Genomic DNA, 27,940 nt, shown 5'->3' on the forward strand with positions numbered 1-27,940 from the left:
GAATGGAAATGTTTTTGAAAATGTTTGAAAATGTTTAAGAAAAGGGAGTGGAAACATTTTAATGGTGTCAAATGCCCTGAGCCCTAAGAATTTCCCGTGAAGACTGATCAACTTCACTAGAAATTGTTGGAGAAACACCAGTCTCTACTCAAAGTGTACAAAAGTGTACAATTACCCAAAGTTGTGGCAAAATGGCTTAAGGACAACAAAGTCAAGGTATTGAGTGGCCATCACAAAGCCCTGACCTCAATTCTATAGAAAATTTGTGGGCAGACCTGAAAAAGCATGTGCGAGCAAGGAGGCCTACAAACCTGACTCAGTTACACCAGCTCTGTCAGGAGAAATGGGCCAAAATGCATCCAACTTATTGTGGGAAGCTTGTGGTAGGCTACCCAAAACGTTTAACCCAAGTTAAACAATTTAAAGGCAATACTACCAAATACTAACTGAGTGTATGTAAACTTCTGACCCACTGGGAATGTGATGAAAGAAATAAAAGCTGAAATAAATCATTCTCTCTACTATTATTCTGACATTTCACATTCTTAAAATAAAGTGGTGATCCAACTGACCTAAGACAGGGAATTTACACTAGAATTAAATGTCAGTAATTGTGAAAAACTGAGTGTAATTGTATTTGGCTAAGGTGTATCTAAACTTCAGACTTCTCTGTTGTAGCAATTGAGCCTGGGGATGAGTATTTATAGTGGGCTAACTAGTGGTCTTATGAAAACAGGCCATGCATCACCATTTTGTATCTTTATTGACACACTATTTCAACAAAAACCAACATAATCCCTACATGGATTTCACTACTGCAAGGACCATGGCCATCCGAGACTCATGAAAAACCCATCGCTCAGAATAATACATATTCAACTTTTATTATCTTCAAAAGAACATATGTTTCTCAGCATTACATATTTTTAAGTGAAGCCACAACAGGTTACATAAAACCACGGTATGGTTTGTTTGCGTGTGTGTAGGCCTGACATATAAAAACTAAGAGGACGCAGAGTGCAATCTGAGGCTAATGAAATGATTTCAGCCAAAACCTTTCCAGTCTATTTCCATTATGCCCCCACTGAAAAGTGGGAAAGCACTGATTTAGGAAGACAGACACTCAAAACAAAAGACGCACTGGAGGTGAATCCATCCATCCAAATTGCATATCTTGTCATTTTCCCCATCAAGGCAGCTCTTACTTTCTCCTAAACCTGAAACAGAACCAGCGTATCAAAACATTATTAAAGTGCATAGAAAAATAATTCATGAATTACATTTCTATGGCACAGTACACATGGAGATGGCATTGGAGCAGCTGTTATGGTCATTTGAACAGTGGCTCAAACACCTGCCCCTCCTCGGAAACACCAAAAGCTGGAAACATTCATTGGTCATAATGACGGGTCACGGTTGTACTTATCATACTACTGGTAATATTTCAAAATTAAGTGTCATTGCAAAAAAACGACAGAAAAGCTTGGATAAACATGAGCCATTGTAAGATGATAGGGCAATATCCACCAGACTACGTTGAAGAGGAATCCACTAAATATGACATCACTTACTTGGCCTTGGACTTGAAGCCACCGCCTCCTTTCTTGTTCGTTGGAATTCCAAGCCTCTTCTTATCCTCAAAGGAGGGTCTGAGGGTGAAATAAAAGACATTACATACAGACAGATTTCCTGTGTGGTTGTCAATGTTTCAATGCAGTTACAGGTATTAACTACATTTAGGAAAGACACTTACCCAGCTCTGTACTGCTTGAGTGCTTTCTTACTGGTGTTTGTAAGTTCTTTGTCAAATACAGACTTCTTGGCTGGTTTACCAGCTTTCTGTTTCGCACCTAAACGCAAAGAAAAACAGACAATCCATGAGTTGTGTTGTAGGACCCCGCATTTAGTTATGTAGTAGGACCCCGCATTTAGTTATGTGGTAGGACCCCGCATTTAGTTATGTTGTAGGACCCCGCATTTAGTTATGTGGTAGGACCCCGCATTTAGTTATGCATGCATGCCCCCGGCCCGCCAAAAGTAGTTGCTAGAGCTTGATGGGACAAGGACATCACAGCCAGCCAAACCCTCCCCTAACGCTGGGCCAATTGTGCGGCGCCTCATGGGTCTCACGGTCACAGCAGGTTGAGACACATCCTGGGATCGAACTAGGGTCTGTAGTGACGCCTCAAGCACTGCGATGGAGTGCCTGAGACCGCTGCGCCACTCGGGAGGCCCATATTTAGTTATGTTGTAGGATCCAGTATTTAGTTATGTTGTAGGATCCAGTATTTCGTTATGTTGTAGGACCCTGCATTTCGTTATGTTGTAGGATCCAGTATTTCGTTATGTTGTAGGACCCTGCATTTCGTTATGTTGTAGGACCCTGCATTTCGTTATGTTGTAGGACCCTGCATTTCGTTATGTTGTAGGACCCTGCATTTCGTTATGTTGTAGGACCCTGCATTTCGTTATGTTGTAGGACCCTGCATTTCGTTATGTTGTAGGACCCTGCATTTCGTTATGTTGTAGGACCCTGCATTTCGTTATGTTGTAGGACCCTGCATTTCGTTATGTTGTAGGACCCAGTATTTATGCAGCCAGCAGGGTAGTATGGGGCTGGAGAACAGAGGTGAATTGACCTAACAGTTGTAAGGAGGGGCACCTTGTAAACTGTTTTATACATCTTAAGAAACCACACAGAACCTGAAACAAGGGTTCCAACGCATGCAGCAAAAAAATAAAAATAAACTGCTTCACACACAAAAAAATATGAACAATTGCATTTTGTTCACTGCTGGATAAAACAGGAAGAGGTGAGCCTGCACACTGCAATCAGATATGAAACACCAAAGTGCTTCTTCTGGTTCATGTCCACATCAGGATGATAGTGGTGGCCGTGGAAGTCTTACAAGCCACTTGGGAGCATAGAAAATGAAAGACCAGGGCCTGCATTCATAAAGGGTCTCAGTGTCAGAGTGCTGATCTAGGATCAGGCCCCCCACCCCCTGTCCATGTAACATTATTCATTCTTCATTATGATCCAATTCATTCTGATCTAATCTGATCAGCACTTTTTGTGAATGTGCCCAGTTCTTTATAGAATATGAGTCCCACCTTTCTGGACAGGCTCGTCCTCTGGCATGGCTCTGGCTCGTTTGGGTTTCCGGTCCCTCTTGGCTGATCGCTCAGCGTACATCTGGGACTTGAGGACCTCAAACTCTGCTCTATCCTCAGACTGAGAAGAACACAGAGAGAAAACAGTGACTGGAAAGAGATAGCTAACCAGAATAGCACTTGACAAAAAATATGATGAATAATGTGTGTACGCAACAGGGTTGGGGTCAAATCATAGAAATTCAGGAAGTTAACCGAATTTCCTATTCCAAAAAATTTACCTCAACCCTGATACATGATATCCTGTACTTAACATGTATATGACCATGTATTTCAAGTTACATAGACATGATAGGGATATGTGGTCATTCACAACACAAATGTCACCATAGTTCATTTAATTTCAGTGGTGAAAACTAGGGGAAGAAAAGATCTCACTAGTTTTAAATGTATGGTCAAAGTTATAAAGCTCAGATTATATGGACAGATGTAGACCCGGAGAACTACAAAGAATGATTGCAGAAAAAGAAGCTAGCCTGAGTTGGACTTACAGCATGCCTCATGGGTTTAGAACTAGTTCAATATAATATTTAGTGAAAAGAGGTCATACATAGAAGATCTGTCAAATGTAATGGTTTTGATGCTATAAAATATGAAAATGATCAAATCAAGATTCCTGAGTGGAAACACCCTACATCAGGGGTGTCAAAGTCAAATGGACGGAGGGCCAAATAAAAAAATCAGCTACAAGACGAGGGCCGGACTGTTCGAATGTTCATTGAAAATTTTTAAATGAAACATATAGTCTAGTGAACCTAATTGAACCTACTGAAAACCTAACAAATATATTACAATATGATCAGATAAATAAAGCAATATTTTCTTATGGCTCCTCCTTGATCTTGAATTTTCAACAGACACAAAAGACAAATTTCCTTTATATAAATATCCCCTAACATGAACATTAAATGAAAGAAACCGGTATTCAAGGTCACCATCAGTAGAATATTTGAAATTTTAGCAAAAGTGGGCTAGAGCTTTGATCACTCAAAGAAAAAACAATAATAGCAATTTTCTATCATCCACTCAACTGAAATATTTTTAAAATATAATTGGATTGAAATACAAAAATAAAGTGCAAAAATCTATTAATCAAAAACAACACTTTGTTTGAATAACTGCAGAAAACAAATATTAAATTTTAACTTTTAAACTTGAATGAGTAAAACTCTAAATATGTGATTGCACAGTAATGTTCACTTGTTTTTGAGGGTGATCTTGGTGGTGTCCCATCTTTTCCACAAGTTCATCAATGCGGGGTAAGGCTCAGCTGAAGAAACAGAATTGAGTGGAGGTGTTCAGCAGTAAGTCGACTTCTGTGTGAGTTGGTTCATCAAAGAAAACAGTTTTCAGGTATTGCTGCCAAACATAGACAACGTTTGAGCAGCCCTAGCTGGGGCATTGTGCGGGAGGAAACGGGCGAACTGTTTTAGATGAGCCGCATATTTTGCCCTCAGTGCATCATTGCATTGAGTCAATCAACTCCATTTGGAGGTTTCTGTGAGTTTCCACGTCAACAGCAAATGGGTTAGGAAGCAGTTCCAACCTGCTTTTTGTGCTTCAAAGTCAGCAAATCGAGTCGAAAGTCAGCGGCAAGCATACCTATTTTATCAGCCAACTGTGTGCTCGGGAACGCACTGGTAGAGAGCTTCTCTTTCATGGTCTGGCAGCTGGGAAAGTGGCTCAAATTTTCTTTCCCATCTGGGTCTCCCACAGAGTCAGTTTGGTTTTAAATGCCTTCACTGTACTGTACATATCAGAGATGACACGATCCCGACCTGCAGCTGCAAGTTTATTGCATTCAGATGACTCGTAATGTCACACAGAAAGCCATTTACACAGAAACATTTCGTCTCGGAGTTGTGTTGTGTCTTTCCCTTTGCTGTCCAAGAACAGACAAATCTCCTCAGCAGCTCGAAACATCTTTGAAGCACCTTTCCTGGCTTAGCCATCGCACCTCTGTGTGATAAGGCAAATCACATGCTCCGTTTCTAACTCCGTCAGAAATGCCTTGAACTGGCGGTGATTCAAACCTTGGCTCTGATAAAGTTAACATGCGCGTGATGATGCTCATTACATGCTCCATTTTCAAGGCTTTACCGCACAACGCTTCCTGGTGTATGACATACAATGATAAGCTGTCAGCTCACCTGAGCGTTTTCCTCTTGCATCTTTTCCCACTAGTACCAGTCCGCTCCTGTGTCCACACATCGCAGGTGCTCCGTCGGGAAACCCACTAGTTTTTCCCAAGGCAGCTCCATCTCATTTACACATCTTGACACCTCTTCATACAAATCATGCCCCGTAGTTGTGCCAGCATAGGAATAAACCAAAAACTCCTCTGTCACGCTTATTGGAGTCCACTAGCGGATGAAAATTGACAACTGGGCAATGTCAGAAATGTCGGTGCTCTCATCCACAGCCAAGGAATATGCAATAAAATCTAGCCCTTTTTCACAAGCTGCTCAGATTGATGGACAACTGGTCTACTCTCTCGGCAATGGTGTTTCTGCTCAGACTCACACACATGAGTTGCCTTTTTCTGGGAAACACTAGCAAACTTTAATCATGCAGTTTTTGATGAAATCCCCTAGTAAATGGCCGGGCTGATTTAGCGATCTCTTCTGCCAAAATAAAACTGGCCTTGACAGCAGCCTGGCCTTGTGATTTGGCTTTTTGAACAGAGCCTGTCATGAGATTTGAGGGAATTCCTCTGCCTTTTGTAGCCTTTGTTCCATGTCCATATTCACACGTGAGCATAATGTCGTCTCAGATTATACTCTTTCAGCACCCCACACACTTTCTGAGCACAGAAGACACACAGTTTTCCAGCTACACACAGAACATAGGACTCCCACCTTGTTTGAAACCACGGTTCTCAGTATCCACCTTCCGTTTTGCCATTTTTGATGAGGTATCTGAAAGTTAATTTTACTGTGATGCTGACACTGCACACATAAAGCATTAGGAATACACTAGCACGTCACCTTTGCATTGTGGGAAATGAGCATAGGAATACACTAGCCCACACATGAGGTTCTAATAATAAATCAAGATCATCCCAGGGGCCATAAAAAACTTCATGGGCGGATGTACACTAGCGGGCCTTGACATACTGACATATGAGCCCTACATGGTGAATTCACTATTATTTTTCAGTGCACAGACACAAAAGACAGAAGATCAAGGAAAACAAATAGTCGTACACAGAAAAGGAGCACACATACCGATAACACACATGAGGATGAATACACTAGCCCCACACATACACACATGAGCAGGGTGAAAGGTTAAAGTAGCTCCAGAGCTTTGATCACTGGCAGACAAGGGTGAAAGGGTTAAACACTGAATGATGCAGATGAGCATAGGAATTGTCCCTGTGCTTTTAGGGGTCATATGCCCACTTTACAATGCTCACAAGCAGATCAATGAAAACAATTACATCAGCTAACAGACAGTTGGCCCCAAAAGGCTCATTTTCATTTACATACAAAGTTCTGACCCTAGCTGGGTCATACAGGGCCTGTTTTAGATGAGCTGTAGTTGAGTTCATGTGCATTGGTTGCAGTGAGAAGATATGTCCATGGTAATGCACTTTCTGTAGTTTCACATCTAAGGGCATACTGGGATAGGAAGACCCACCTAGCAGTAGTGAGGAACGTAGGAATACGGACTAGCAGGCCTGTAATTCGTGTTGGTCTGTGATACTCACATGCGGTCTTTTTTGCGCTCGTCGTGCGTTTGGAACCACGTACCCTCTGGGGATCCGTCTCGTCTGCGTTCTGTGCCAGCCACTAGCACCACACTGATCATGACACGTGCACATGAGCATAGGAATACACTAGTACCCACACATACACACATGAGCATAGGAATACACTAGCACCCACACACACACATGAGCATAGGAATACACTAGCACCCACACATACACACATGAGCATAGGAATACACTAGCACCCACACATACACACATGAGCATAGGAATACACTAGCACCCACACATACACACATGAGCATAGGAATACACTAGCACACACACATGAGGATAGGAATACACTAGCACCCACACATACACACATGAGCATAGGAATACACAGCACACACACATGAGGATAGGAATACACTAGCACCCACACATACACACATGAGCATAGGAATACACTAGCACACACACATGAGCATAGGAATACACTAGCACCCACACATACACACATGAGCATAGGAATACACTAGCACACACACATGAGCATAGGAATACACTAGCACCCACACATACACACATGAGCATAGGAATACACTAGCACATACACACATGAGGATAGGAATACACTAGCACCCACACATACACACATGAGCATAGGAATACACTAGCACCCACATGAGGATAGGAATACACTAGCACACACATACATGAGCATAGGAATACACTAGCACCCACACATACACACATGAGCATAGGAATAAACTAGCACACACACATGAGCATAGGAATACACTAGCACCCACACATACACACATGAGGATAGGAATACACTAGTACCCACACATACACACATGAGCATAGGAATACACTAGCACACACACATGAGGATAGGAATACACTAGCACACACATACATGAGCATAGGAATACACTAGCACCCACACATACACACATGAGCATAGGAATACACTAGCACACACACATGAGCATAGGAATACACTAGCACCCACACATACACACATGAGCATAGGAATACACTAGCACACACACATGAGGATAGGAATACACTAGCACCCACACATACACACATGAGCATAGGAATACACTAGTACCCACACATGAGGATAGGAATACACTAGCACCCACACATACACACATGAGCATAGGAATACACTAGCACCCACACATACACACATGAGCATAGGAATACAGCACCCACACATACACACATGAGCATAGGAATACACTAGCACACACCACACATGAGCATATGAATACACTAGTACCCACACATACACACGAGGATAGGAATACACTAGTACCCACACATACACACATGAGGATAGGAATACACTAGTACCCACACATACACACATGAGGATAGGAATACACTAGTACCCACACATACACACATGAGCATAGGAATACACTAGCACCCACACATACACACATGCGCATAGGAATACACTAGCACCCACACATACACACATGAGCATAGGAATACACTAGCACACACACATGAGCATAGGAATACACTAGTACCCACACATACACACATGAGCATAGGAATACACTAGCACCCACACATACACACATGAGCATAGGAATACACTAGCACCCACACATACACACATGGGCATAGGAATACACTAGCACACACATGAGCATAGGAATACACTAGCACCCACACATACACACATGAGCATAGGAATACACTAGCACCCACACATACACACATGAGCATAGGAATACACTAGTACCACACATGAGGATAGGAATACACTAGTACCCACACATACACACATGAGGATAGGAATACACTAGTACCCACACATACACACATGAGCATAGGAATACACTAGCACCCACACATACACACATGCGCATAGGAATACACTAGCACCCACACATACACACATGAGCATAGGAATACACTAGCACACACACATGAGCATAGGAATACACTAGTACCCACACATACACACATGAGCATAGGAATACACTAGCACCCACACATACACACATGCGCATAGGAATACACTAGCACCCACACATACACACATGAGCATAGGAATACACTAGCACACACACATGAGCATAGGAATACACTAGCACCCACACATACACACATGAGCATAGGAATACACTAGCACCCACACATACACACATGAGCATAGGAATACACTAGTACCCACACATGAGGATAGGAATACACTAGTACCCACACATACACACATGAGGATAGGAATACACTAGTACCCACACATACACACATGAGCATAGGAATACACTAGCACCCACACATACACACATGAGCATAGGAATACACTAGCACCCACACATACACACATGAGCATAGGAATACACTAGTACCACACATGAGGATAGGAATACACTAGTACCCACACATACACACATGAGGATAGGAATACACTAGTACCCACACATGAGGATAGGAATACACTAGTACCCACACATACACACATGAGGATAGGAATACACTAGTACCCACACATACACACATGAGCATAGGAATACACTAGTACCCACACATGAGCATAGGAATACACTAGCACCCACACATACACACATGAGCATAGGAATACACTAGTACCCACACATGAGGATAGGAATACACTAGCACCCACACATACACACATGAGCATAGGAATACACTAGTACCCACACATACACACATGAGGATAGGAATACACTAGCACACACACACGAGCATAGGAATACACTAGCACACACACACGAGCATAGGAATACACTAGCACACACACACATGAGCATATGAATACACTAGTACCCACACATACACACATGAGGATAGGAATACACTAGTACCCACACATACACACATGAGGATAGGAATACACTAGTACCCACACATACACACATGAGCATAGGAATACACTAGCACCCACACATACACACATGAGCATAGGAATACACTAGTACCACACATGAGGATAGGAATACACTAGTACCCACACATACACACATGAGGATAGGAATACACTAGTACCCACACATGAGGATAGGAATACACTAGTACCCACACATACACACATGAGGATAGGAATACACTAGTACCCACACATACACACATGAGGATAGGAATACACTAGTACCCACACATGAGGATAGGAATACACTAGCACCCACACATACACACATGAGCATAGGAATACACTAGTACCCACACATACACACATGAGGATAGGAATACACTAGCACCCACACATACACACATGAGCATAGGAATACACTAGCACCCACACATACACACATGAGCATAGGAATACACTAGTACCCACACATGAGGATAGGAATACACTAGCACCCACACATACACACATGAGCATAGGAATACACTAGTACCCACACATACACACATGAGGATAGGAATACACTAGCACACACACACGAGCATAGGAATACACTAGCACACACACACATGAGCATATGAATACACTAGTACCCACACATACACACATGAGGATAGGAATACACTAGTACCCACACATACACACATGAGCATAGGAATACACTAGCACCCACACATACACACATGAGCATAGGAATACACTAGCACCCACACATACACACATGAGCATAGGAATACACATGAGCATAGGAATACACTAGCACCCACACATACACACATGAGCATAGGAATACACTAGTACCCACACATGAGGATAGGAATACACTAGTACCCACACATACACACATGAGGATAGGAATACACTAGTACCCACACATACACACATGAGCATAGGAATACACTAGCACCCACACATACACACATGCGCATAGGAATACACTAGCACCCACACATACACACATGAGCATAGGAATACACTAGTACCCACACATACACACATGAGCATAGGAATACACTAGCACCCACACATACACACATGAGCATAGGAATACACTAGCACCCACACATACACACATGAGCATAGGAATACACTAGCACACACACATGAGCATAGGAATACACTAGCACCCACACATACACACATGAGCATAGGAATACACTAGCACCCACACATACAGACATGAGGATAGGAATACACTAGCACACACACATACACACATGAGGATAGGAATACACTAGTACCCACACATGAGGATAGGAATACACTAGTACCCACACATACACACATGAGCATAGGAATACACTAGTACCCACACATACACACATGAGGATAGGAATACACTAGCACCCACACATACACACATGAGCATAGGAATACACTAGTACCCACACATGAGGATAGGAATACACTAGCACCCACACATACACACATGAGCATAGGAATACACTAGTACCCACACATACACACATGAGGATAGGAATACACTAGCACACACACACGAGCATAGGAATACACTAGCACACACACACATGAGCATATGAATACACTAGTACCCACACATACACACATGAGGATAGGAATACACTAGTACCCACACATACACACATGAGCATAGGAATACACTAGCACCCACACATACACACATGCGCATAGGAATACACTAGCACCCACACATACACACATGAGCATAGGAATACACATGAGCATAGGAATACACTAGCACCCACACATACACACATGAGCATAGGAATACACTAGTACCCACACATGAGGATAGGAATACACTAGTACCCACACATACACACATGAGGATAGGAATACACTAGTACCCACACATACACACATGAGCATAGGAATACACTAGCACCCACACATGAGCATAGGAATACACTAGCACCCACACATACACACATGAGCATAGGAATACACTAGCACCCACACATACACACATGAGCATAGGAATACACTAGTACCCACACATGAGGATAGGAATACACTAACATACACACATGAGGATAGGAATACACTAGTACCCACACATACACACATGAGCATAGGAATACACTAGCACACACACACATGAGGATAGGAATACACTAGTACCCACACCCACAGCATAGGAATACACTAGCACCCACACATACCCACACATACACACATGAGCATAGGAATACACTAGCACCCACACATACACACATGAGCATAGGAATAAACTAGCACACACACATGAGCATAGGAATACACTAGCACACACACATGAGCATAGGAATACACTAGCACCCACACATACACACATGAGGATAGGAATACACTAGTACCCACACATACACACATGAGCATAGGAATACACTAGCACACACACATGAGGATAGGAATACACTAGCACACACATACATGAGCATAGGAATACACTAGCACCCACACATACACACATGAGCATAGGAATAAACTAGCACACACACATGAGCATAGGAATACACTAGCACCCACACATACACACATGAGCATAGGAATACACTAGCACCCACACATACACACATGAGCATAGGAATACACTAGCACCCACACATACACACATGAGCATAGGAATACACTAGCACACACACGAGCATAGGAATACACTAGCACACACACATGAGGATAGGAATACACTAGCACCCACACATACACACATGAGCATAGGAATACACTAGCACCCACACATACACACATGAGCATAGGAATACACTAGTACCCACACATGAGGATAGGAATACACTAGCACCCACACATACACACATGAGCATAGGAATACACTAGTACCCACACATACACACATGAGGATAGGAATACACTAGCACCCACACATACACACATGAGCATAGGAATACACTAGCACCCACACATACACACATGAGCATAGGAATACACTAGTACCCACACATGAGGATAGGAATACACTAGCACCCACACATACACACATGAGCATAGGAATACACTAGTACCCACACATGAGGATAGGAATACACTAGCACCCACACATACACACATGAGCATAGGAATACACTAGTACCCACACATACACACATGAGGATAGGAATACACTAGCACACACACACGAGCATAGGAATACACTAGCACACACACACATGAGCATATGAATACACTAGTACCCACACATACACACATGAGGATAGGAATACACTAGTACCCACACATACACACATGAGGATAGGAATACACTAGTACCCACACATACACACATGAGCATAGGAATACACTAGCACCCACACATACACACATGAGCATAGGAATACACTAGCACCCACACATACACACATGCGCATAGGAATACACTAGCACCCACACATACACACATGGGCATAGGAATACACTAGCACACACACATGAGCATAGGAATACACTAGTACCCACACATACACACATGAGGATAGGAATACACTAGCACCCACACATACACACATGAGGATAGGAATACACTAGTACACCCACACATACACACATGGGCATAGGAATACACTAGCACACACACATGAGCATAGGAATACACTAGCACCCACACATACACACATGAGGATAGGAATACACTAGCACCACACACATGAGCATAGGAATACACATGAGCATAGGAATACACTAGCACCCACACATACACACATGGGCATAGGAATACACTAGCACACACACATGAGCATAGGAATACACTAGCACCCACACATACACACATGAGCATAGGAATACACTAGCACCACACATACACACATGAGCATAGGAATACACTAGCACACCACACACATACACACATGAGCATAGGAATACACTAGCACCCACACATACACACATGAGGATAGGAATACACTAGCACCCACACATACACACATGAGCATAGGAATACACTAGCACACACACATGAGCATAGGAATACACTAGTACCCACACATACACACATGAGCATAGGAATACACTAGCACCCACACATACACACACAGCATAGGAATACACTAGCACCCACACATACACACATGGGATAGGAATACACTAGTACCCACACATACACACATGAGCATAGGAATACACTAGTACCCACACATACACACATGAGGATAGGAATACACTAGCACCCACACATACACACATGAGCATAGGAATACACTAGCACCCACACATACACACATGAGCATAGGAATACACTAGCACCCACACATACACACATGAGCATAGGAATACACTAGCACCACACCCACACATGAGGATAGGAATACACTAGTACCCACACATACACACATGACATAGGAATACACTAGTACCCACACATGAGGATAGGAATACACTAGTACCCACACATACACACATGAGGATAGGAATACACTAGCACCCACACATACACACATGAGCATAGGAATACACTAGCACACACATACACACATGAGCATAGGAATACACTAGTACCCACACATGAGGATAGGAATACACTAGTACCCACACATACACACATGAGGATAGGAATACACTAGTACCCACACATACACACATGAGGATAGGAATACACTAGCACCCACACATACACACATGAGCATAGGAATACACTAGTACCCACACATGAGGATAGGAATACACTAGCACCCACACATACACACATGAGCATAGGAATACACTAGTACCCACACATACACACATGAGGATAGGAATACACTAGCACACACACACGAGCATAGGAATACACTAGCACACACACACATGAGCATATGAATACACTAGTACCCACACATACACACATGAGGATAGGAATACACTAGTACCCACACATACACACATGAGCATAGGAATACACTAGCACCCACACATACACACATGCGCATAGGAATACACTAGCACCCACACATACACACATGAGCATAGGAATACACATGAGCATAGGAATACACTAGCACCCAGACATACACACATGAGCATAGGAATACACTAGTACCCACACATGAGGATAGGAATACACTAGTACCCACACATACACACATGAGGATAGGAATACACTAGTACCCACACATACACACATGAGCATAGGAATACACTAGCACCCACACATACACACATGCGCATAGGAATACACTAGCACCCACACATACACACATGAGCATAGGAATACACTAGTACCCACACATACACACATGAGCATAGGAATACACTAGCACCCACACATACACACATGAGCATAGGAATACACTAGTACCACACATGAGGATAGGAATACACTAGTACCCACACATACACACATGAGGATAGGAATACACTAGTACCCACACATACACACATGAGGATAGGAATACACTAGTACCCACACATACACACATGAGGATAGGAATACACTAGTACCCACACATACACACATGAGGATAGGAATACACTAGTACCCACACATGAGGATAGGAATACACTAGCACCCACACATACACACATGAGCATAGGAATACACTAGTACCCACACATACACACATGAGGATAGGAATACACTAGCACACACACACACATGAGCATAGGAATACACTAGCACACACACACATGAGCATATGAATACACTAGTACCCACACATACACACATGAGGATAGGAATACACTAGTACCCACACATACACACATGAGCATAGGAATACACTAGCACCCACACATACACACATGCGCATAGGAATACACTAGCACCCACACATACACACATGAGCATAGGAATACACTAGCACACACACATACACACACACATGAGCATAGGAATACACTAGTACCCACACATACACACATGAGGATAGGAATACACTAGTACCCACACATACACACATGAGGATAGGAATACACTAGCACCCACACATACACACATGAGGATAGGAATACACTAGCACCCACACATACACACATGAGCATAGGAATACACTAGCACCCACACATACACACATGAGCATAGGAATACACTAGCACCCACACATACACACATGAGCATAGGAATACACTAGTACCCACACATGAGGATAGGAATACACTAGCACCCACACATACACACATGAGCATAGGAATACACTAGTACCCACACATACACACATGAGGATAGGAATACACTAGCACACACACACACATGAGCATAGGAATACACTAGTACACACACACATGAGCATATGAATACACTAGTACCCACACATACACACATGAGGATAGGAATACACTAGTACCCACACATACACACATGAGCATAGGAATACACTAGCACCCACACATACACACATGAGCATAGGAATACACTAGTACCCACACATACACACATGAGGATAGGAATACACTAGTACCCACACATACACACGAGGATAGGAATACACTAGCACCCACACATACACACATGAGCATAGGAATACACTAGCACCCACACATACACACATGAGCATAGGAATACACTAGCACCCACACATACACACATGAGCATAGGAATACACTAGCACACACAAATACACACATGAGCATAGGAATACACTAGCACACACAAATACACACATGAGCATAGGAATACACTAGCACACACAAATACACACATGAGCATAGGAATACACTAGCACACACAAATACACACATGAGCATAGGAATACACTAGCACCCACACATACACACATGAACATAGGAATACACTAGCACCCACACATACACACATGAGCATAGGAATACACTAGCACCCACACATACACACATGAGCATAGGAATACACTAGCACACACACAATATGCAGCTTTTTACCTGAGCCTCCGAGTGAGACATGGCCCTCTCCTCTCTCTCCAAACGCATCACGGCGTACACGTCCTTCTCCAGCTTCTCAATCAGGTCTCTGAACTTCAGAATCACCTCTGGAGGAGAGAAAACATCAGAATCAATCAGGAGAGAAAAGTTGTAGGCCTGATCACCGACGACAATGAGACAGCCTATAGGGAGGAGATCAGAGAACTGGCAGTGTGGTGTCAGGACAACAACCTCTCCCTCAATGTGCGCAAGACAAAATAGATGATTGTGGACTACAGGAAAAAGGTGGGCCAAACAGGCCCCCATTATCATCGACAGGGCTGCAGTGGAGCCGGAGAGTTTCAAGTTCATTGGTGTCCACATCAACAACAACAAATTATTATGGTCCAAACACACCAAGACAGTCGTGAACAACAACACCTTTCCCCCTCAGGAGGCAGAAAAGATTTGGCATGGGTCCTCAGATCCTCAAAAGGTTCTACAGCTGCACCATCAAGAGGCATGTGTGGAGGTACAGGTCAGTCAAGGAAATTTGTAGGTAGGGGTAAAGTGACTGCATAGATAATAAGCAGCAAGTAGCAGCAGTGCAATGGGGGGCCATTTGATGAATTGTAAGCCTGGGGGTAGAGGCTTAGAGGGGGGGTTGCATCACCGCCTGGGTCGGCAACTGCTCGGCATCTGACCACAAGGCGCTACAGAGGGTAGTGCGAACAGCCCAGTACATCACTGGGACCAAGCTTCCTGCCATCCAGGACCTATATACTAGGCTGTGTCAGAGAAAGGCCCCAAAAAATTGTCAATGACTCCAGTCACCCAAGTCATAGGCTGTTCGCTCTGCTACCGCACAGCAAGCAGTACCGGAGCGCCAAGTCTAGGTCTAAAAGGCTCCTCAACAGCATCTACTCCCAGGCTTACAATTCATAAAATGGCACCCCATTGCACTGCTGCTACTTGCTGCTTATTATCTATGCAGTCACTTTACCCCTACCTACAAATTTCCTTGACTGACCTGTACCTCCACACATTGACTCGGTACCAGTAACCACTGTATATAGCCTCATTATTGTTATTTAATTTTCTTGTGTTAATTTTTTAAAACTTTAGTATATTTAGTAAATATTTTCTTAACTCTTTCTTAAACTGCATTGTTGGTTAATAAGAGCTTTTAAGTAAGCATTTTACGGTCAGGTCTACACCTCTTGTATTCGGCGCATGTGACAAATAACATCACCTCTGAAGGAGGAGTGAGGAATGCGTCTCGAAGTCAAATCAATAGATGAAGTGAGAAGAAGCCTTTTCAGAGAGGGGCCTGAGAGGCCCACCACAATGCCTCTCCTTCTGCAGTACTCTCTCACACATACTAAAGCCTTTTCAGAGAGGGGCCTGAGAGGCCCACCACAATGCCTCTCCTTCTGCAGTACTCTCTCACACATACTAAAACCTTTTCAGAGAGGGGCCTGAGAGGCCCACCACAATGCCTCTCCTTCTGCAGTACTCTCTCACACATACTAAAACCTTTTCAGAGAGGGGCCTGAGAGGCCCACCACAATGCCTCTCCTTCTGCAGTACTCTCTCACACATACTAAAACCTTCATGGGCGTGGAATGTAACAGGCAGGGCTATGAGTACACCGGTGAGAGGAACCAATTCAATTCATGCCTAGAAACAGAGATGTATTGGTTGTCTAGATGTGTAAGGAGTTGACGACGCCTATCAGAAGGTTATAAATATATGTGCTTGTGTAATCATGCCTTGACGTTGCAGCTGTACGACCCAGTGGGTGAATAAACTTGGTTTGAGCTTTTTTCTAGTTGTCTGTTTTAGTTTTTACTCAGTTTGTTCAGAACTTAACACCATTTACCTAGTGGCCATGAAATTTTATAAAATCATTTAACCTGTTGCTTCTACCCGGGACGCTTGCGTCCCAACTAGAGCTCTGGAAATGCAAATGCGCTACGCTAAATGCTAATAGTATTAGTTAAAACTCAAAAGTTCATTAAAATACACATGCAGGGTATCGAATTAAAGCTACACTCGTTGTGAATCCAGGCAACAAGTCAGATTTTTAAAATGCTTTTCGGCGAAAGCATGAGAAGCTATTATCTGATAGCATGCAACACCCCAAAAGACCCACAGGGGACGTAAACAAAATAATTAGCATTTCGGCGTTACACAAACCGCACAATAAAATAGAAAACATTCATTACCTTTCACCATCTTCTTTGTTGGCACTCCTAGATGTCCCATAAACACTATTTGGGTCTTTATTTCGATTAAATCGGTCCATATAAAGCCTAGATATCGTTATATGTAGACTGTGTGATAAACGAAAAAAACATTGTTTCAAAACGTAACGTCATTTTTTAAAATTCAAAAAGTCGACGATAAACTTTCACAAAACACTTGAAATACGTTTGTAATGCAACTTTAGGTATTAGTAAACGTTAATAAGCGATAAAATTCATCAGGAGGCGATGTAAAGATCATTAGCTGTCCGTCTGGAAAAATGTCCGGCTAGAAACTCAACGAAAATATCCGGTCCTAGACCGGATTAGATACGGTGTCCTGTATGTGTTTGACCAAGAAAAAACTTGAAGGGAAATGACAAGACTCTAGACACCCTGTGGAAGCTGTAGGTACTGCAACCTCAGTCAATTAATTGTGGTTCACGTTTATCAATGGGTTCAAGTAGCGCATGGATATATTTTCCCCATTTTCAGTGATCAGTTTTTCCTGTGCTTTTCGATGTAAATGCCGTTCTGGTAAAGCCACAGCAGTGATTTAACCAGTTTTTTAAACGTCTGAGTGTTTTCTATCCACACAGACTAAGCAAATGCATATACTATATTCCTGGCATGAGTAGCAGGGCGCTGAAATGTTGCGCGATTTTTAACAGAATGTTCAAAAAAGTAGAGGGTCGACTGAAGAGGTTAACAAAATGTATAATTTTGGTGGACTAGACTCTTCCTTGAAATGAACAACACACAGTATGTTGAATGAGTGGTAAGCACACCAAAGATATGACGTTTTATTTCTTCATTTACCCAGATGATACCAATTGAAATAGACTTTTGAATATTTTAGAAATGAATCCTTCCTTGAAGTAATTGGCGATATGAATTGGTTGGATTGGTAAAAGTAAGGGGGTGATATCCTGGCTAACACCGATCCAAACAGGAGGAAGAAAGGATGTATTTCTGCAGTATTTCAACAGGGTCGTGGTATTGAGCTTTTACCTTGTGGCAGGACGCGGGCCTTCACAGGGGTCTTGGCCTTCCTGACGATGTCCTTTAGCATCTTCCTCTCAGTCTCGCCCACCAGGGACACAGAGCGACCGACCTTGCCGGCACGGGCCGTGCGACCCACCCTGTGAACGTAGTGCTTCACTGTGTTGGGCATGGTGAAGTTAATCACCTGGGGAGGAGAACGAGGACGTTAGTGGGTGCATCTCAATAATAAGAAAATGGCTTCTTGGACATGGTGACCAGCTGAGGAGAATGGGTTCATTTCTACAGTGAAGGCCAGTTTTGATATAAACTCTAACTACTAGTCTTCTGCCAGCTAATCGATTGAGTTCAGGGAGGTAGCTCCACCCCCCCCCCCCTCTCTGCAGGGCGGTAGCTCCACCCCCCTCTCTGCAGGGCGGTAGCTCCACCCCCTCTCTGCAGGCGGTAGCTCCACCCCTCTCTGCAGGGCGGTAGCTCCACCCCCCCTCTGCAGGGCGGTAGCTCCACCCCTCTGCAGGGCGGTAGCTCCAGGGCGGTAGCCCCTCTCTGCAGGGCGGTAGCTCCACCCCCTCTCTGCAGGGCGGTAGCTCCACCCCCTCTCTGCAGGGCGGTAGCTCCACCCCCTCTCTGCAGGGCGGTAGCTCCACCCCCTCTCTGCAGGGCGGTAGCTCCACCCCCTCTCTGCAGGGCGGTAGCTCCACCCCCCCCCTCTCTGCAGGGCGGTAGCTCCACCCTCCTTTCTGCAAGTTTCTGCAAGTCTTTGGGCTAAATGTCCCCTCTTCTGAACTTCGTAAGAAGTGCACACTTGTGAAATCATGATATTTCCAAATAATCTGTGACAAAAACAAACTAATCAGTGATGAAAGCAATAATGTCAAGTGTTCTTGTAAGGCATTTTTTTTAGAAACATATCTTCCTAGCACAAACACTTTACAGAGAGCCCTTACCGTCTTGACTCCATCGATATCCAGACCTCTAGCCGCAACGTCTGTGGCCACAAGGATGTCAATCTGTTCATCTTTGAACCGCCTATTATGAGATACAAACTATTTACTATGATGGATACGCAAGAAACAATTTACTATGATGGATACGCAATACAATATTTAATCCATGTTACATAAACCTGGTTTGGATTTTAATGCATCTCAATTCAATACTGTCATCTTCATTCTGCTCATCTCTGTTCTTATGAACAGATCAATCCAGCTACTGTATTGTGAGTCACAGGGTACTTGCATACTCGACTTTGTCTGAAGATGTGTCAAGGCATGGTGATGGCTGGGTATACACTATACCTGTGACTACTTTAAATAAGTCTGATTCACACTGTAGGCCCGACCCAAATCCTACTGTGCTGGCTCAGATAGTTCCCTTTCACATTGTCCTGTACAGCACCGTTCCAGCAACTATGGTGTGTAACCGGGTCAGTACCGTACAGCTGGGCTCTGTTAGACTACGAGTCTAGGTACCTGAGGCTCTCCAGTCTCTGGGTCTGGGACAGGTTCCCATGCAGCTCTCCCACCTTCAGCCCCATCAGGCCCAGGAGGATGTGCATCCGGTGGGCTTGCTTCTTGGTCTGGGTGAACAGCATCACGTGGTCCTGGAAGGTCCGTGTCAGCAGAGCTGAGACACAGACCCAGGAGACAACACAAAAGACAAACACAGGAGACAACACACACACAGTTATTCACCAGATTGGAAGAGAAATCGAAAAGCACTATACTTTACAGTGACCGTTCCGCTATATGTCGTACTGTACTTCACAGTGACCGTTCCGCTATATGTCGTACTGTACTTCACAGTGACCTTTCCGCTACATGTCGTACTATACTTCACAGTGACCGTTCCGCTACATGTCGTACTGTACTTCACAGTGAACGTTCCGCTACATGTCGTAAAATACTTCACAGTGACCGTTCCGCTACATGTCGTACTATACTTCACAGTGACCGTTCCGCTACATGTCGTACTATACTTCACAGTGACCGTTCCGCTACATGTCGTACTATACTTCACAGTGAACGTTCCGCTACATGTCGTACTATACTTCACAGTGACCGTTCCGCTACATGTCGTACTATATACAGTTCACAGTGACCAGTGACCGTTCCGCTACATGTCGTACTATACTTCACAGTGACCGTTGCGCTATATGTCGTACTATACTTCACAGTGACCGTTCCGCTACATGTCGTACTATACTTCACAGTGAACATTCCGCTACATGTCGTACTGTACTTCACAGTGACCGTTCCGCTATATGTCGTACTATACTTCACAGTGACCGTTCCGCTATATGTCGTACTATACTTCACAGTGAACGTTCCGCTACATGTCGTACTATACTTCACAGTGAACATTCCGCTACATGTCGTACTATACTTCACAGTGACCGTTCCGCTACATGTCGTACTATACTTCACAGTGACCGTTCCGCTATATGTCGTACTATACTTCACAGTGACCGTTCCGCTATATGTCGTACTATACTTCACAGTGAACATTCCGCTACATGTCGTACTATACTTCACAGTGAACATTCCGCTACATGTCGTACTGTACTTCACAGTGACCGTTCCGCTATATGTCGTACTATACTTCACAGTGACCGTTCCGCTTCATGTCGTACTATACTTCACAGTGAACATTCCGCTACATGTCGTACTGTACTTCACAGTGACCGTTCCGCTATATGTCGTACTATACTTCACAGTGAGTGAACGTACTATACTTCACAGTGAACGTTCCGCTACATGTCGTACTATACTTCACAGTGAACATTCCGCTACATGTCGTACTGTACTTCACAGTGAACATTCCGCTACATGTCGTACTGTACTTCACAGTGACCGTTCCGCTACATGTCGTACTATACTTTACAATATACAGAACAAATGGACTGTGATAGTTGTCCAGACCACTCACCGGCCACAATAGCCTCCCTGTCTCCTTCCCTGGCTGGTCGGATCCTGACAAACTCCTGTCTGAGGTAGGGCGCCACGTCTGTGTTACTGTTCACAAAGATACGAACCGGCTGCTTCAGAGAGACCGACGCCAAGTCTTTCACCTGGAGAGGAGAAAAAGAGAGTGTGAGTGAGTGAACACTATTTCAATAAAAGGCACAGAAAAGGAATGGAAAACAAAGCCATAGTGATGAGAATGGAATAATAAGCAGTATGTGTCAACACAAACCATGACCAGACACTAACACATGACTCAATTTATCAGCCAATCATCAAGATGATGACAAGTGGAATCGGGTGGGTAAGAGCGGAGCTGGGAACACAGCCTGTATCTATCCTAGACCTATGTTTGGTGACCAATGGGATAATAAAGGAATCAGGTTGTGTCCTCACCTCTTCGCTCATTGTGGCAGAGAAGAGCATGGTCTGTCTCTGGTAGGCACACATCCTGATGATCTCCTTCATCTGCTCCTCAAAGTACTCGTCCAGCATCCTGCAATTTAAGGAAACATTTATGATGCACGGAAATGACAATATACAATATATATAAATCTGTGAAATCTGGGCCGTATTCATTAGGGCACACAACGGAAAACATTTTTAAAAGTTTAGCAACAAAAAATGAAAATGACTGTTTACCAGACAAGTCCAGGTCACTCCCCGTTTTAGTTTGTTTTCGTCCATTTGGTGCCTACTGATGAATACGACCCTGAATTGCTGTGTAAAATTTTTATAACTATCCTATGTTGAAAATGTATACAGCCTGTAAATGATAGGCCTTCTCAATACTGTATCTGTGGTGAGATGGTCCAGACGTATGGGGTTTGGTCATAGTGCATTCGGAAAGTATTCAGACCCCTTGTTACGCATTTTATTACATAGCAGCCTTATTCTAAAATTGATTAAAAAAATAAAAAAAGCTTAAATCTATACACAATACCATAATGACAAGGCAAAAACAGATTTAGAAATGTTTTCAAATTTAAATTAAAAAAATACGTCTTATTTACATAAATACTCAGACCCTTTGGTATGAGACACAAAATTGAGCTCCCCATCCAAACTGACAGAGCTGGAGAGGATCTGCAGAAAAGAATGGGAGAAACTCGCCAAATACAGGTGTTCCAAGCTTCTAGCGACATACCCAAGAAGACTCAAGGCGGTAATCGCTGCCAAAGTTGCTGAGTAAAGTACTGAGTAAAGAGGCAAAATACTAACGTAAATGTGATATTTCATTTTTTAAATTTTATTTTTAAAAAAACTGTTTGCTTTGTCATTATGGGTATTGTGTGTAGATTGATGAGGGGAAAAACAATTTCATCCATTTTAGAATAAGGATGTAATGTTAAAAAAAATGTGGAAGGAGTCAAGGGGTTTGAATACTTTCCGAATGCATTAACTAGACCAACAAATGAAAACTGCGTCTCATTCATTCCTATGGATGGATCAGCCTATAACCTTCTTACCGGTCAGCCTCGTCCAGGATGAGGATCTCAATCTGGCTGAGCTCAAAAGAGGGCGTGTTGTGCAGGTGGTCAATCAGTCGACCTGGCGTTGCGATCAGGACATCAGGGCCCATCCGCAATGCCACCTCCTGGGATTTGAGGTCCAGACCCCCTACAAGGCATCCACACACACACAGAAAAAGACGCCATGACTCTTGACCCTTTCTCTTTACATCAATACATCACACATTCATTGGTTATATTCCAATGCAACTAAATATTTGCATTCACAACTTATGTATGACAAAATCTCCAGTTGAATAACGCCCTGGAGTAAACCGAAAAGTATATTAAACAAATCCACGATTAATTAGCACCGAACAGCCAACTATTATGGTCTGGGGGGAGCAGAATAGAATGGCAGCTGCACAACTGTTGCCAAGCAGCTTCAAACTACCAGAGACGAGATCACGGACGTCGGCCATATGGCTCTAAACCCGTGGGCCATTTTGGATCAAGTGGTCGGGTTCTCTCACTCACCCACGGCCAGGCAGGTGGTGATGCTTGTGAACTGGGCCAGCTGGCGGGCCACGGCATGCACCTGGATGCCCAGCTCACGCGTGGGCACCAGGACTAGCACACGGGTCACTGCAGTCTGTTTGGGCTTGTAGATGAGACGCTCCAGCACAGGGAGCATGAACGCTGCCGTCTTACCTAGAAGAAGAGGGAGGAAGAGGAGGAAGGACAGGAGGGCCGAAGAAAGAGAGGAAAGGGAGAGAGAAAGAGAGAAAAGGAAGGAGAAAGAGGGGTGTGTGTGCAAGAGGAAGGTTTAACCGATGGACTTTTTCACAATACCATTGTAAATATGGTGTGTGTGAGCGTGTGCGCCTGCAGGGAGCAAACTGGAGAGCTGCAACTCTGTGCCAAAACATGGCAATCTACTAACATAAAATAACACACACGTTGTAACTGCTGTCGTTAATGCAGTAAAGATCTGATGATGTTATGGACACTTGCGCTGCGTGTGTGCCTATCTGTGTGTGAGTGAGTGTGTGTCCTGTCACATCTCCTTTACCGGTGCCGGTAGCAGCGCAGGCACAGATGTCTTTGCCCAGAAGCCCCACAGGTACACAGGCCTTCTGATGGGAGTGGGCTGCTTGAAGCCCATAGCAGTGATAGCCTGAGGACACAAATTGTGAAATAACTTGTCTGACTTCTCCATTTCTGGCCAATACAGTCATAAATTACACATTCAACTGACATTTAGCTGAAACTTTCATTACAGAGTGGTATATTTGTTTTTTTATTCAACTATAGTCTGAGTCAAACACATGCAGGACTACTGCTCTGCTTTGGGTGAACACACCCAAAGCAAACCTTGGTATAATTTCATTTTCTAACAGATTTCCAAGTGAACGTGACCCACCTTAAGAATAGGCCTGGAGAGGTTCATGTCGGGAAACATGAGTTTGTCGTCATAGTTTGAGGCGTCTTCAAAGAAGGCCTCTTGAGGCTGTAGGTAGAGAATGAGTAAACCATATGGCTATTATAGCAACAATAGCAGGGTCCAAGCAATATAAATAGTTCCAAGGTTAATCAGGGTCCTAGCAATAGAAACAGTCCCACGGTTAATCAGCGTCCTAGCAATAGAAACAGTCCCACGGTTAATCAGGGTCCTAGCAATAGAAACAGTCCCACGGTTAATCAGGGTCCTAGCAATAGAAACAGTCCCACGGTTAATCAGGGTCCTAGCAATAGAAATAGTCCCACGGTTAATCAGGGTTAATCAGGGTCCTAGAAATAGTCCCACGGTTAATCAAGCAATAGAAACAGTCCCACGGTTAATCAGGGTCCTAGCAATAGAAACAGTCCCACGGTTAATCAGGGTCCAAGCAATAGAAACAGTCCCACGGTTAATCAGGGTCCAAGCAATAGAAATAGTCCCACGGTTAATCCCTCTACAGTATAAATGTGGGAAACTCAAAAGTATTTCTTACAAGCTATCTGTTCAACGCTCACCTCTTCTGCCTTTGTCTTCTTTCTGCCTTTGTCCCTCACCGTATCTGTGAGAGTAAAACCAAGTTTAAAAGTTACTGAGTGTCAATACCGAAAGTAAAACAATGCTTCAAGCTCTACCCACCTGCTTTGGTGAGAACCTCTTCATCCCCTGATGTAAACTCCTCCCCATCATCACCACTCTGGTCTTCGTCATTGGATACCTCAGCCCCATCTTCAGCTATATCAGGTTTCTCATCTTCTTCCTCCTCCTCCTCCTCCTCCTCATCGTCATCTTCCTCTGAGGGAATCTCTGGTTTTTCTGTCGTCTTTGCCTTCTCCTATATAGACATTGAAGGAAAGGGAACGTGCCCTTATTGACAAACACTGAAGCAGTCATCATAGGAAATGTAATGTGTATTGTCTGCAGGTTCCATAGTACAACAACTTTTCAAACTACAGGACATCTTACCTCTGTTTTGCGCTTCTTGCGTACTTTCTCAATCTTTTCATCCAAGGTGGTGGGGGCTTTCTGCAGCACAAGAACACATTTAGTTCAGTGTTGTATGATTTGGCGCAGACTCAGTAACAGTAGTTCAGTCTTTTTGAGTTGAATCAGCAAGTCGCCTGGATGTCAGCCTGTCTCCGCTTAGGCCAACTAATTTGACAGTTCTGTTTGCTACAAAAAAAGTAACAAAGGAGCTGGCTGAAGCACAAGACTGATAACCAGGCTTTGCCAAATTGCATACTCTTAGACTTGCAACCTACCCTCTTCTTCAGCTGTGCCATCACATCTGCCATAGCCCAGTCCTCGCTGTAGAGTCCATCCCTCTCTCCAAACTCAAAGTCAGCGCTGAAGTCCCCAGCGCCATGGCCCTTCAACGCTTTTTTCTTCTTGTTGAGTACTATTGGCTGTTCCTTTTAGCACAGAGTGGAGGGATGAAACACAATGTCTGCTATTGTAACACATTAACTTTCAAGAGAAACACACCAGAAAGTTAATCAGGGTCTAATTTATTTTTCTTATACAGTGACACTTCTGTCCTGGAAGAAATTAACTAGCTAGTGAATGATTGCCTAAATGCAATAGCAAAACTAACACGCAGGTTACTAACGTGAGATACCCAGCTAGCTAGCCACTTTGATCAGTATAACTGACTGTCTGGCACGCTTGTTTCCAAACTTACATCTTCGTCTTCAGACTCTGAATCAGGCTCCTCGGGCACATCGTCATGGTCCTGAATTGTCCCGACCAGGTCCAAATCTGATAGCATGGTTCCGTTCGTGTTAACTAGCTTTATTTCCAAGGAAAACAGTGATTCGGCTACCCAATGCTAGATAGCCGGTGTTAACCAGTTGAATCGATGCCTGTTCCAACACGTGTACGTACCAAAATAGGAAGTGTACGGTCATCTACATCCGGTTAGCTTATCGGGCGTGACATGTTTAGCGCCCTCTACGGTATCGGGGCGAACACTACATCTGCGGTAATGATAGGTGCGGGTGTTATGCAAAGAAATATATAAACCAATGATATTCCGGGCATTCGTAAAGTATTCCGACCCTGTTACTTTTCCCACATGTTGTTACGTTACAGCATTATTCTAAACTGGATTAAATAAATTATTTTCCTAATAAATCTACACACAATACCCCATAATGACAAAGCGAAAACTGTTTTTTAGACATTTTTGCTAATGTGTTAACATAAAAAACAGAAATACCTTATTTACGTAAGTATTCAGACCCTTTGCTATGAAACTCAAAAT

At 43.6% G+C, this 27,940-nt stretch overlaps 1 protein-coding gene across 1 annotated transcript; it reads right to left on the reverse strand.

Annotated features, from left to right (window-relative positions):
• Positions 1-744: 744 nt before the first annotated feature.
• On the reverse strand, positions 745-27,567 carry ddx27 (DEAD (Asp-Glu-Ala-Asp) box polypeptide 27). The gene is given in 22 exon segments (XM_065021932.1): positions 745-1,217; positions 1,572-1,649; positions 1,754-1,850; positions 3,115-3,347; positions 6,887-6,927; positions 6,930-6,968; positions 16,518-16,645; positions 19,775-19,952; positions 20,713-20,794; positions 21,238-21,391; positions 22,694-22,835; positions 23,125-23,224; positions 24,198-24,348; positions 24,717-24,890; positions 25,252-25,320; positions 25,323-25,356; positions 25,603-25,689; positions 26,196-26,239; positions 26,317-26,512; positions 26,644-26,703; positions 26,940-27,089; positions 27,359-27,567. Coding segments are annotated over 22 exon segments (2,340 nt in total). The 5' UTR covers positions 27,446-27,567; the 3' UTR covers positions 745-1,201.
• Positions 27,568-27,940: the final 373 nt, after the last annotated feature.

This window comes from Oncorhynchus nerka, linkage group LG2, assembly GCF_034236695.1.
Source record: "Oncorhynchus nerka isolate Pitt River linkage group LG2, Oner_Uvic_2.0, whole genome shotgun sequence".
Classification (NCBI taxonomy): Eukaryota; Metazoa; Chordata; class Actinopteri; order Salmoniformes; family Salmonidae; genus Oncorhynchus; species Oncorhynchus nerka.